At 40.8% G+C, this 14,123-nt stretch overlaps 1 protein-coding gene across 3 annotated transcripts in view; it reads left to right on the forward strand.

Annotated features, from left to right (window-relative positions):
- Nucleotides 1-710: 710 nt before the first annotated feature.
- The window catches only part of MAF (MAF bZIP transcription factor), a 140,582-nt gene continuing 127,169 nt past the window's right edge, over nt 711-14,123 (forward strand). The window contains exons 1-2 of one of the 3 annotated variants that reach the window (XM_089689813.1): nt 714-2,096; nt 6,661-8,458. In XM_089689813.1, coding sequence (XP_089545939.1) covers nt 1,045-2,096; nt 6,661-6,667 — 1,059 coding nt within the window. In that variant the 5' untranslated portion in view covers nt 714-1,044 and the 3' untranslated portion in view covers nt 6,668-8,458. Of the gene's footprint in view, nt 2,101-6,660; nt 8,459-14,123 lie in introns of those variants that run through there. The other 2 variants (XM_089689812.1, XM_089689814.1) reach the window with 2 other exon arrangements.

The raw sequence follows: 14,123 nt of genomic DNA on the forward strand, positions 1-14,123 counted from the left end.
ATATAATGGCAGTACAACACTGTGCACACACACCTCCTGATCTCTGCTATCATTCACGCACGCCCCCCCCCAGTCTAATATAATGGCAGTATAGTACTGTGCACAACTCCCCCCCCCCCCAGTCTAATATAGTGGCAGTATAATACTGTGCATCCCCTCCAAGTCTAATATAGTGGCAGTATTACACTGTGCAACCCCCCCCCCCCCCCCCAGTCTAATATAGTGGCAGTATAATACTGTGCACAACCCCCCCCCCCCCCCCCAGTCTAATATAATGGCAGTATAATACTGTGCAACCTCCCCCCCAGTCTAATATAGTGGCAGTATTATACTGTGCACACGCACCTCCTGATCCCTACTATCAGTCGCCCCCCCCCCCCCCTCCCATTAGTGGGGATCCTCTCCTCTCCGGTCCTCACACTCCGAGAAGTATGTAAAGTCCCATCTATGGGAGCTCCGCTCAGGAAGAGTTAACCCCCCCCCCCCTCCCCGAGTCCCGGTGGTCCGGCTCGGGAAGGGTTAATGCCGGTCCCGTCCCAGCTGACAGTCAGCTGATCGCCGGGTGACGGACGGCTCCCCTCCTCGAAGTTTATCTCTACTATTATGCTAATGAGGCGCGGGGTTCCGTGCTCCCATTGGCCCGCCGTCCCCAGTCCGGGGCGTGACGTCAGGCCGCCTATAAAACTCAGCAATGCTTTTAAAGTGCTCCGAGGACGGATCGGTGAGAAAATCCGGAGCGGCGGCGCCCCCTCCCCCCGTCCCCCCCTCCCGGTCCCGGGACTGACTATGAAGTGTGACTAGTCGTGGCCGCTCGCTGTAGTTGTCGTCCAGCCCGGGAGAGGCAGCGCAGCCCCCCGGCATGTCCAGCAGCAGCGGCCGCCCCTCCGCCGGGCTCCTGTGATCTCCCGATCTTCTTCTCCTTGTAGTCGTTGTATTTGGAGTTTTGGGGGGGAGCACCGATCAGCGCCCACGCTGGCTCTCCCGGTGCCCGGCCCCAGCAGCCTGGTATCACCGGTGTGGAGGGCTGCGAGCGGCAGCAGAAGGATGGCATCAGAACTGGCAATGAGCAGCTCCGACCTGCCCACCAGTCCCCTGGCCATGGAATATGTTAATGACTTCGATCTGATGAAGTTCGAAGTGAAGAAGGAGCCGGTGGAGACCGACCGCATCATCAGCCAGTGCGGCCGCCTGATCGCCGGGGGATCGCTGTCTTCCACCCCGATGAGCACGCCCTGCAGCTCGGTGCCCCCTTCCCCGAGCTTCTCGGCGCCCAGCCCCAGCTCCGGCAGCGACCAGAAGAGCCACCTGGAAGACTACTACTGGATGACCGGCTACCCCCAGCAGATCAACCCGGAGGCGCTGGGCTTCAGCCCGGAGGACGCGGTGGAAGCTCTCATCAGCAACGGCAACCCCCAGCAGCAGCAACAACAGCAGCAGCAGCAGCTCCAGCAGGGCGGCTACGATGGCTTCGCCCGGGCGGCGCAGCAGTACGGCGGCTCCTCGGGGGCCATGCCTGGGGAAGAGCTGGGCTCCGCCGCCGCGGTGGTCTCCGCAGTGATCGCAGCCGCCGCGCAGAACGGAGCGCCCCATCACCACCACCATCACCACCACCACCCGGGGCCCGGGGGAGGAGGAGGAGGGCTGCCGGGATCCGCCGGGGCGGGCAGCGGCGTAGTCTCCCCGGCTTCCTCCGGGATGCACCCGGCGCCCCACCACCATCATCACCACCACCACCACCTGCACTTCGACGATCGCTTCTCCGACGAGCAGCTGGTCACCATGTCCGTGCGGGAGCTCAACCGGCAGCTGCGGGGGGTCAGCAAGGAGGAGGTGATCCGGCTGAAGCAGAAGAGGAGGACCCTGAAGAACCGGGGCTACGCTCAGTCCTGCCGCTTCAAGAGGGTGCAGCAGAGGCACGTCCTGGAGTCCGAGAAGAACCAACTGCTGCAGCAAGTGGAGCACCTCAAGCAGGAGATCTCCAGGCTGCTCCGGGAGAGGGACGCCTACAAGGAAAAGTATGAGAAGCTCCTGGGAAGCGGCTTCCGAGAAAACGGCTCCAGCAACAGTGACAACCCTTCCTCTCCGGAGTATTTCATGTGAGTGTCACCCTTGAGCCCTTCCCTTCCTTCCCAATACCATGCTGACACCTGTCTGGGGGTGAGGAACCTTTACTGAACATTTCCCTTCCTCCCTGTACCATGCTGACACCTGTCTGGGGGTGAGGGATCTTTACTGAACCTTTCCCTTCCTCCCTGTACCATGCTGACACCTGTCTGGGGGTGAGGAACCTTTACTGAACTTTTCCCTTCTTCCCTGTTCCATGCTGACACCTGTCTGGGGGTGAGGGACCTTTACTGAACCTTTCCCTTCCTCCCTGTTCCATGCTGACACCTGTCTGGGGGTGAGGGACCTTTACTGAACCTTTCCCTCCCAATACCATGCTGACACCTGTCTGGGCGGTGAGGGACCTTTACTGAACCCTTCCATGAAGCCCATGCGCCATGAACTCTATTCTGTTTCTCCTTCACTCTTCCTGAAACTCCTCCTTACCCATTGGGGTGTAGGACCTTCCTAAATCCTTCATTGTCTATATGCTGCCCAGGCTACATTAACTTTTGAGCTTCCCCCATATAATTTCTCCTTGACTTTGTCTAGAAACCATTCTTGACCTCTTCTACTATGCCTACTCTGATGTGGGAGTTTACTATACCCTTCCTTGCTCATATGGTACCCATATTGCATTAACTTTTGAGCTGCCCCATGTAATTTCTCCTTGACTTTGTCTAGAAACCTATTTTGACCTCTCCTCCTATACTTTCTCCACGCGGGAGTTTTATACCCTTCCTTGCCCAACATTTGAGTTGCCCCATGTAATTCCTTCTTGACGTTTTCTAGAAACCTATCTTGACCTCTTCTACTATACCTATTTCTATGTGGGAGTTTATTATACCCTTCCTTACCCATATGGTACCCATGCTGCATTAACTTTTTCGTTCCCATGTATATTTTTCTCCTTGACTTTGTCTAGAAATCCGTCTTCTACTTCTACTATACCTATTCCGATGTAGGAGTTTACTATAACCTTTCTTGTCCATATGGTTCCCATACTGTGTTAACTTTTGAGTTGCACCTGTGTAATTTCTCCTTGACCTTGTCTGGATCCCCATTTTGACCTCTTCTACTATACCTAGTTTGATGTGGGAGTTTATTTTACCCTTGCTTCCCCAAATGGTACCTATACCACATTAAATTTTGAGTTTCCCCTGTGTCATTTCTCCATGATTTTGTCCAGAAACCAATCTTGACCTCTTGTACTATGTGAGAGCTTACTATACCCTTCCTTGCCCATATGAAGCCCATGATGTACTAACTCTTAGCCTTTATGTCATTTCTCCATTATTTTGTGTAGAAACTCAATCTGTCAACTCTTCCCTGCCTGCATGGTACCCATTAACTATTGGGTTGTCCACATGTTATTTTTACTTTGCACTTCTGCTCTCTTTTGCTACACATATTGGGGTGTGGAACTTTACTAAACCCTTCCATGCCCATATAGTGCCACTGCTGTGTTAACTCTTAGCTTCTTGGGATAAACTTGTTATTTCTTTGTCACTTTTGCTGGAAACTTATGGTGCTCTCTTCTAATGTGTGGGACCTTACTAAATATGTCCTTGCACACATGGTGCCCTAGCTGTATTAACTCTTAGTCTCTGGGGCTGATCACCTTTTTTCTCCTTCACTCTGGCTAGAAAGTATTTGTGCCCTTTTTCTAGTATGTAGGACCTTACTAAACACTGTTTTGCCCTTATGTTGCCCATGCTATACTGACTCTTAGCCTGTTGGGTTGACCACATGTCATTTTTCCTTTACTTTGTTCAGAAGCTCTACCTGGCCTATTCAACTAAACCCAGTGGGGTGAGGGACCCTTAGTAAACCATTCCATGCCTACATGGTACCCATGCTGTATTAACTCTTAGCGCCTCCATGCAAGTTTATATACTTTGTCTAGAAACTCATCCTGCCCTCTTCTCCTAAAGCTATTGAGATGTGGCACCTTACTAAACCCTTTGTTGCCCACATGGTGCTCACGCTGTATGAACTCTCAGCCCTTTGGAGTGACCACACGTTGTTTAATATTCATTTTGGTTAGAAACCTGTCCTGTGTCTTCTATACTCACTGGGGTGTAGGACCTTACTAAACTTGTCATTGCTTATATGGTGCCATGCTGTAATAACTCTTAGCCTCTTGGGGTGACCAAATGTCATTTTTCCCTGGCTCTGTCTAGACATTTATCCTGCTCTGTTCCACTATACCTACTGGGATGTGGGACCTTACTAACCTCTTCCTTGCCCACATGGTGCCCAGGCTGTAATAAATCTTAGCCTCATGGTGACCACATCTTGTTTCTCCTTCTGGCTTCAAACTCTCTTCTACTCTACCCAGTGGGGAAAGGAAATCTTACTAAACTATTCCTTGTCCACACGGTGCCCCTGTTTGTATTAACTCTGTATGTGCAGAGACTCTTCTTATTTCACATCCTTTCCTCTTCACCCTGTCTAGAAACTTGTCCCGCTCTCGTCTATTATACATAGTTGGGTGTGGGATCCTTACTAAACTCTTCCTTGTCCACATGGTGCCCCTGTTGTATTAACTCTGCATGTCCATAGACTCTTCCTCTTATTTCTCCGTTATCCTGGCTAGAAACTCATCCTGCTCTTGTTTATTATACCTATTGGGGTAGGGGACCTGTACTAAACACTTTGTTGTCTACATAGTTCCCGTGTCGTATTAACTGTTCACGTCCACAGACTGTTCGGACAGATATTTCACATCCTTTTTAGCTATCTCACATCTTATTTCCTCCTCACCCTAGAAACGTATCCCACCATCTTCTACTATATCCAGTGGGATATGAGATTTTATTAACCCTTTTCTTGTCCACATGCTGTATTAACTTTGCATGCTCAAAGTCTCTGGTGGTGACCACATCGTATTTCCCCTTCTCCCTGGCCATAAACTCATCCTGCCCTTTTCTTCTGTCCTCAGGAGCTGGCCTTAGCCTGAACTCGTGTCCCCTTTAATTCCCTAAAAGTTCCTACACCCCCCCCCCCACCCCTTAAAACGACAGTCCATTTTCTAACATTTTTCTTTTCTGTTCTGCATTAATTTACCTTGTCCCTTCTGTATATCATAGTCTTGCATGCCCATCTGTTATAATCACAGCTCAATTCTGGTGCACTTTGAAAAGTTGGAAGGACTTTTAGCAGAGCAGCCAGCAGTTCTAGGCAGTTGTATTTCCAGGGACAGTTCCTAGTAATGATTGGTCCTTGCAGACTGCTGTCCCATGTTTTCATGACTGGGCAGCTGCACAAAAAAAATTCTAAACACTGACTATAAATAATTACTCGAACATCTAAATAAAATTAGTATTTAGCATTGAGATGTTCAAGTTATTTTGAATTGTGGGTCAGTGTTTAGGATGCAATCATTTAGAATAATAAATAGTTAATAGATGGGGATCTAGCTTTTCTCTTTGAGACACTATTTTGCAAGCTGGACCATGACTAGCCTAATGCCAGAGTGTCCCTAGAATTTATTTTAAAGTGTTTGCAGCGATGCTTTATTTTTCGGGAAGGTGGCAGGGATGCTTAGTAAACTGAACATTTCCTAATATAAGGGAGCAGTCAATTAATCTCTTCCATCATACCCATCCTACACTAGCCAGTTCTACACCTTCACACATTAGAACTTTGTCTTAGTTGGCTACTCACAAACCTAAGATAGCAACTTGTGATTTTGAGTCACGCTTTTTTTTTTCTATGAAAAAAAAGCGTTTTTTTTTCTTTCGAAAAAGCCGTCCATTCAAAAGATCATTATTGCTAAAAAAAATCAAAGATTAATTTTTTTAACCATTTTCCGCCAAGCGGAAAACTTTTTTTTTCAATCGAACGATCTCATGCAATACACATGCTTTTGCTGTATCTAGAAGCACTTTCTCGGTATTGCCTTTTACTGTCATGTGTGCATTCTGTCTGCCTGAGGAAGTCATTAGCGTTCGTAGAAAAAATAGTTTGCATGAAACTCTATCAGGGAGGAAACAGCCTCAAGTCTTGCTGTCTTGTGTCAATGAGTAGCCTTAGTCTTGAGGACTTTTACCCAAACAAGCAGCCCATATAAGATAGATATCAATCTTAACTGCTTCGGTGAGCTGTAATGAAATCTTTAATTGCTCATATTAAAGCTGCATCACCGGCTAGACACTTGGCAGTGTACTAATTTAGGCAATAGTATTACCTTGGCATGCTTTATATCTCATATATCATGGAGATATATTGTAGGGGTGTGCTAAAAAAAAATGTATTGAGGTCCTGTTCACTTTTTTTTTTTTTAACTTTTTCTGCTGTAGAAATATAGAAGCAACAATGTACACACTGCATTCGAAACTTTGAAGTTTTTACAGTTAGCTGTCTTCAGTTGTTTTATTTCCTATACTTTTATTACATTGGGTGGGTTCTTTTAGGTATTTTATTTTACTGCTTTCTTTCCATGCTTTTCTGGGCTTGCCTTACACCTATCTAACTCCCCTTTTGCACTCATATGAAGATTACTCTTTAATACCATCCGCTTTACATTTTTTCCTATTTTGTTTTGTTTTTAAGGTCATGAGTTTATGAGCTTGCTGTGTCAAAGACAGAAAGAAAGAGAAAAAAAGCAGAATTGTTGCCATCCCGAGTCCTTCATATGAGCTTGCAATAAATAAAAAAAAAAAAAAAAAATGTGAATTTTTAGACTGTCTCGCTGAATTCATCATTTTGAGAGTTGCTGACCTAAAACAAACAAAAAAAAAAATGAGGAGATGACGTGTAAAGCAACCTGCCAAAATGAAGCCTCTTCATCAAAACTTCAGTTTTTTTCATGTGACTTTATGGCCCAGAATGACTGAAACTGGCCTGCCATTAAAATCCATGCTCATCTCATGCATTGTGCTTGCTGTTATGTCTTGGCAACAAAGAACTGTAAATGTCATAAGACTTTATGGAAAAAAAATAGACAATATATTATTAAGAAGGCCCTGCATGCTGGACATGTATGGTATAATTATTTTTTTTTGTTTTGTTTTTTGTTTTTTTTTTCTTTTGCTTGGAAAATGGACTTCTGGACAAAATATGGCATGACATTATTATTTTTTTTGTTACTCATCACTTAAAGACAAAAAAGTGCAATCTAGATCTTCCCCTAACGTTTGCATCCACTAGAGAAATAAACAATGCTTTTTGGTTTTGTTTTTTTTTTTCTGTTTTTGTTTTAATTTTCCGTATTTGCAAAACGTCTGTTATTATTTTAAAATGCACTGATTGCTTTTCCTCCAAAAAAGATGGCAGAATGGATTTTTCATATTTAAATGTGGCAACATTTGAAAAATAGAAGCAACTTTGAGTAACTTGTGTTGGGACTAAATGCTGTGAGCTAATGACGGTCTTAAAATTTATTTAAAAAGAAAAAAAAATACCCTTTTTTTGCATTTGGTTGCTGTCAAATGTGGAATGCTATGGGTTTATAGTACCTATTTTTATGTTTAAATTTTCCATAGAATTTGTGAGCGCTTTTTAAATGTTTGTAACAGATAAAGGAATGTCTTAGTTTTAATGGAACAAGTTAGACCCATTTTAGATGTAGTATATTTTACCGATGATGCACTAAGTTGTTCACTGTCGTGACGTTGAAAGGGGTTTAGGAATGGGACTATTTTTTAAAGGTAGTTTCCAATGCATGTGCTTGCAACTTAAATATAAGTTGAGTATGTGTTTAAAAAATAAAACCCAAGCTTTACCACTGACTGTATTTTAAAACCAAAGTATTAAAAGGGTAGGTAGCCTTATGTATATTCAAGGGGTAGATGCATTCAAAAGTGTCTGTTTTTTTTATTTTATTTTTTTTTATTATTATTTCTAAAATTGAAGTATTTGGGACTGAATTGCACTAAGATATAACCTGCAAGCATAAAATAAAATGCAAATTTTGTTTTAGAACGCTAATACAAAAATTATGCAGTTATCATGGCATTACTGCACACTTTTTAAAACAATGCAGATTGTCTTTTTTTATTATTTACCGTTTAATATTATGGTGCAGAACTGGATCTTCTGTAGCTTCACAAATTTCACAAGTCTTAAATGCAATAACCAGGAAAAAAAATGTATCATCAGGGACTGATAACATGTCTTTTTACAAATGAACGTAAACTTATCCATAATAGATAGAAATCCATGTCGGCTATATAATGTTATTTTTTTTTGTTTGTTTTCCTATCCATATTTTGCTGTGCAAAATTTTTTTTTTTTATATATTTTGAGTTACTAACGAAATGTGATGTATTTTGTGCTCTGTCATTTCATGTCCTATGGTCATATCAAAAGAAAATAATCTACAATAATAAACTGCAGTTTTTGATTCTGAGTTTGTACCGGGGTATGGTCTAAAAAAAAAAAAAATTCTGATTTATTTATTTTTAATTAAATTTGCAAGATGTGCAGATTGATGGCAATATAGGCAGAATTTTGAGATAGTCGTGTTCCTAAAGATACAAGTCCCTGTAGGCAACCAATACATTTTGACTGTAGGATATAGGCTCTTTTTATAAATTTCTTAATTTGATGGATGTTACCTGTTCTACTTGCTTTACTCTTTTGTCCTTTAAATATGATCTGCCCACTCAGACTTCATCATGTATAATAACTCTTTCCACCTCTCTGCAATGTCATTTTCAGTTCTATGCCTTGCCTGACTGCTTCAGTACAATTCTTCCTAAATCAGCCTACACATGCATTGAATGTTAGCTTTTATTGGTTAGAAAGATTCCTTTTGCGCTTATTATTTATTTTATTTTTTTTTCTGAAAGCCAATGTGCCTTACAGAGGATGGTGTCAATATCTCTAGGCAGAGCGTGTTGTTAGGGACTGAATAGGCAGCAACAAACTTTGAAAGGAAGTCTAATTGCAGCAGTAATTAGTGTCATGATCACATATCAATCGTAAGGTACCTTGCTTGGGACATCGTTTTAAATGCATGCACTGTAGAGGTCTGATTTATTCTCCCAAGTAGCATGACCTTACATTTTTTATATAAAAAAAATAATATATATATATATATATATAATAGTGTGTGTGTGTATTTGCTTCCTTTTCTATCTGTGATCATATATCCCCTACGACACCCATACGGAAAACTCAAATAGTTATTGGTTTTCTAAACCCCGAACTATCACCCTTTTGACATCTGACCCTTTGTGTGACACTGCTGTTTGGATAATGATTACAGACCCCAATTCCAGTTTATTTAGCTTCATATTCTAGTTAATCTGTAGTCAAAGGATGAGCAAAGATGGATTTGGAAGATGTTGTTGTGCCATCCTGTTATACCCTGTAAAAAAAAAAAAAGGTCATTTTGCTATATCTAATCCTATGTTTAATCAAGTATTGGCTTGCCGGTAAGCGAACGCTACACCCTAGTCTGCTGTGTCATCCTGCCTACGTATAGTTTGGCCTATGGGCTGTGCGTTGATGCTTTAGCCCATGGATTTGCTGCCTCTGCTTTGCTCCGGCTGTGGAAGCGTTAAATGTTCAGCTGAAGCTTCTGTGCACTGATAAGTTTGGAGGGCACAGTCTGTGAAGTCGGTTGGACTGGACTTTTACCTAGCATAGCAGGGAAAACTAAACAGGGAGGATGTTAACCCTGGCTTGCCGCAACAGATCACACCCTACGCTTTTGCATAGAATTTATACAAATTTATCCGACCTACACTGTGATATGGGGAGGGGGTGGGGTAATAATTTCAGCAAACATCTGTCCCCTCAGACATAAACTGTGATTATTTTCCTCCGCTGGCTGGTTCTTATCTTAAGTATATAAAAGTTGCAAAATATGTTCCTACAAGCTTTGTGGTTTTTTTCTTTTTGCTTGACCCTTGAAGGGTTTTTTTTTTTTTTTTTGGCTTTAAATCCCTAAGTACTCTAAAGATACAACAGCTTTCGGTGTTATGTGTAATATTTGTTGGGTAATGCATGTGATGTATTTTGTAGAAGAGTACTTCTAAGTGCTATATGGACAAAATATGTTTCTACAAGCTTTGTGTTCTCTTTTGCTTGACCCTTGAAGCTGTTTTTGTTTTGTTTTTTTGTTTTTTTTTCTCTCGCTTTAAATCCTTAAATACTCTAAAGATACAAGTCACAGAGCTTTAGGAGTTAGGATATATTTTTTGGGTAAGACATGTGATGCATCTTGCAGAACAGGGCTACTGAGTGTTGTATGGACAAAATATGTTCCTACAAGCTTCGTGTTTCTTTTGCTTGACCTTTGAAGGTCTTCTTTTTTTTTTGTCTTTAAATATTCCTAGAGATACAAGTCACAGAGCTTTAGGAGTTAGGTAAGATATTTGTTTGGCAGTACATGTGATGTATTTAGTAGAAGAGGGCTACTAAGTGCTGTATGGGCAAAATATGTTCCTACAAGCTTCGTGTTTCTTTTGCTTGACCCTTGAAGGTCTTTTTTTTTTTTTTGCTTTAAATATTCCTAGAGATACAATTCACAGAGCTTTAGGAGTTAGGTAAGATATTTGTTTGGCAGTACATGTGATGCATTTAGTAGAAGAGGGCTACTAAGTGCTGTATGGGCAAAATATGTTCCTACAAGCTTCGTGTTTCTTTTGCTTGACCCTTGAAGGTCTTTTTTTTTTTTTGGCTTTAAATATTCCTAGAGATACAATTCACAGAGCTTTAGGAGTTAGGTAAGATATTTGTTTGGCAGTACATGTGATGCATTTAGTAGAAGAGGGCTACTAAGTGCTGTATGGGCAAAATATGTTCCTACAAGCTTTGTGTTTCTTTTGCTTGACCCTTGAAGGTTTTTTTTTTGCTTTTTTTTGGGGGGGGGCTTTAAATACTCTAAAGATACAAGTCACAGAGCTTTAGGTGTCAGGTAGGATATTTGTTGAGTAATGCATATGATGTATCTTGTAGAACAGGGCTACCAAGTGCTGTATGGTCACAGCCTTGGTCAGAGATGGCTATGATCTATGGACTGTAGGAAGTGCAGGCTGAATAACTGAAACCAGCTTCTGAAAATATATTACGTAGCCCTATAGGGAATCTATATGCAGCATTTGGCAACGTGCATGCTTTGTTTTTAACGCAAGAGGCTAAGGCATACGCTGCACACTTGCCTCGCTCACCTAATATGAACCTGCTATCATCCCATAACAATTGCCCTTAGACTATACAGTGCCTGCTGTGATACATGATCTGTGAGCCTATATATATATATGCACATATGTGTGATGAATTATTTATAGCTTTTAGCATAGATCCCAATTGTACGGCACTACACGTTGACAGAAGCTTGTTTACGAAGGACACTGACAAATAAAATAAATATGTTTGGTGTCATGCACGCCCACCCGATCAACTGGGGGATTTATGATTTTCAGCAATCAAATTAGGATTTACATGGCTGTCTGCTTTGATAGGAAGCGATAGGAGATTAATCTTGTAGTTGGTTAGATTTATATATTAAATATTTAAATATCATCAGTATATATTTCTTTAGTCGAAGTAAAAAATGGACAGATTTAAGAGAAGGCTATTGAATTCAAGCTCTGCCCTTCTGCGAAGCAAAACTTTTTATTTGTAATATTACCAAAGATTGCAGCTCTTTTAGTATATGATCGCTATTTCATGTATCCTAAAATAATTTCAGTGATATGAGCCACTGATGACACTGAAAGGGCTGGTTATGGGGGTTCAAGTAAAAAAAAAAAAAAAGCGCATAATAATCTATGTAAAATGAATGATGCATCCCAATCTTAGTATGTTTAGCAGAATTTATTTCATCCACAAGCCCGCCTTTTGAAACTTTCGTCAAGACATCTGTTACTCGCCACGATACAATGTCTTTAGCAACTCCACATTTCCAATAGCACCATTCATAATATTTGGGAAACGTATCCCTGAATGCAAATGCTGTATCAAGTATTCCTGATTTCCTGTGCTGAGTTTGTAAATTATGTATAGGGTACATAAAAATTCTCTTTTTTCAAATATATGGATTGCTTTCTGCATAACAGTGTAATTTAAAAGAGAAAATCCATTTTTTTAAATAAAATAAGTAACACGGTTAATTTAAAGTCCCGTTAAGCAACACCTGCTTAGGAGTCCTGGAGATCAGCCAAACGTATGGCAGCAAAATAACCTTTTTGTATTTATTTTCCGCAAATAACTTATCATTTGAAACAGACCTATTTTAAGACGGTGCAGCTGTTGTAAAATAGTTTAACAGATTAGGAAAAAAAAATGTACTTTTTTTTTTTTTCATTTTCTTTAGACAAAATTCCATTTTAACATCTAACAGCTTAGCATGCCAGCCCAAATTTTCAGTTAACCAAATATATTTTTCTGATTTTAGTAATTTTGGAGGGGAAAAATATTTAGCGTTTGCACACTCTAAGATGGTATTTTATTTTTTCATGACATAAAACCACAACAACAAATAGCAATAATAATAATACTACAATTTCACAAGCATTAAGAATCCTAACTACAATCATCTATATCATCCTTGCTATCCCTTTCTTTTGCCTTCTTTTTTTTTTCCCAATTATTACATATTGTCATTAATTTTTTTTTTTATATCTTCCTCTGCAACCTAACAATTCCCATGAAAATCATAAAAGAGAAAGCGACTGTAATTATTTTTTGATGTTCAAAATTAAAAACAACAGAAAAGGGCATAGGCAGGGACAAATGTGAATCATCTGCTGTAAAGAATTGTGACATTTTGTTGTCGCTAAATACATTAATATAGCAAATAAAACAGGTGAAAAACTTGCTAGTATAGGCTGCTATTGACATTGCTACTTAAGTAGTTTTCAAATATAAACCTGTTAATATGTAGTGTAAATGAAATCAATATTTATTTTATGCAGGAATGTGTCTGGCTGGCTCATGTCAGCCCAGAGATTAATATTAGGCGGATGACAGGGAGCGGGGTATAGGGTTATGAAGATTACAATTCAAGCAAGTCAAGTGTTTAATGCTTAATTCATGTCTACATTTACCCTTGTGTCTTCCTTGTACACACAGAGGTGGAAATAAGCCCTCTTGTGTGTGATTACTTTTATGAACCTATTAAAGGAATTTGATAAGCAAATGGCTAAAGCCACCTATGGTTGGTCTCCCTCAGGCTTCCGTCATTTGCATTACTAATTCTGACCAATGAACAGATTGTAATTTACTGCTGCCTGTTTAGCTGTATCAGTTTCTAGAAACCTTGTAAGAGACTATATGTATGCTTAAAAGTATAGTAATATGTCTCTATTTGAGAGTGAGCAATTTTTTTCTAGGATTTGGGACTGGTTTTATTTTTACTTCAAAAGAAAGGAGTTGACTTTTGCTTGACCGTCCTTTTAGAATATATGTTCTTTAATTAGATGTACAAAGGCCATAGCTATTGGGTCTGTAACTATTGGGTTTTCTCACTTGGGGCTTTGGCTACAGGAAAAAATGAGGGCATGGTAAAGCTAGGTGTTATTTAATATATTAGACGGTACGCTATTAAGGTGGCAATCAGCAACTCTTAATAGGACTGACCAGACAGAATCACTTAGCTGCAGTTGGCAGTTGAGTGTAGGCGAATCAGAGTCCACAATGTGTTAAATTGTATCTAGAGATTTTGAAAGTAAATGTTAATTTACTGTACTATAGTAGAATGTTTGACCCTGTCGAGATTTTACATTTGCCAGTCCTTCCTAAAATATTCAATTTAGGTGGCGGTGTTTGCAAGTTTTCATTATACTACTGCGATATGGTTGCAAAACTGCGGCAGCTTGGTGATTTAGTTATATGATAACGTCAAAAAAGTTTTGTCTATAGAAAATTTTATGTGGTATAACCAGTGGCCTTAATCATCGCATCAGTTGCCCTTTCTAGGCAATTCCGATGTCCCAAATGTCATTATTATAAGTCTTTATGCATTCCATCAACATATTCTGCAATGATTTGGGATTGGGGAAGTCACAAAATGAACCAAGAAAGGATAAGCGTGTCTCTAGTAAGGCCAGCTGTGTACACCA

Source organism: Staurois parvus, unplaced genomic scaffold, assembly GCF_062004578.1.
Source record: "Staurois parvus isolate SC_StPar_1 unplaced genomic scaffold, SC_StPar_1.0 ptg000498l, whole genome shotgun sequence".
NCBI classification, from domain to species: domain Eukaryota; kingdom Metazoa; phylum Chordata; class Amphibia; order Anura; family Ranidae; genus Staurois; species Staurois parvus.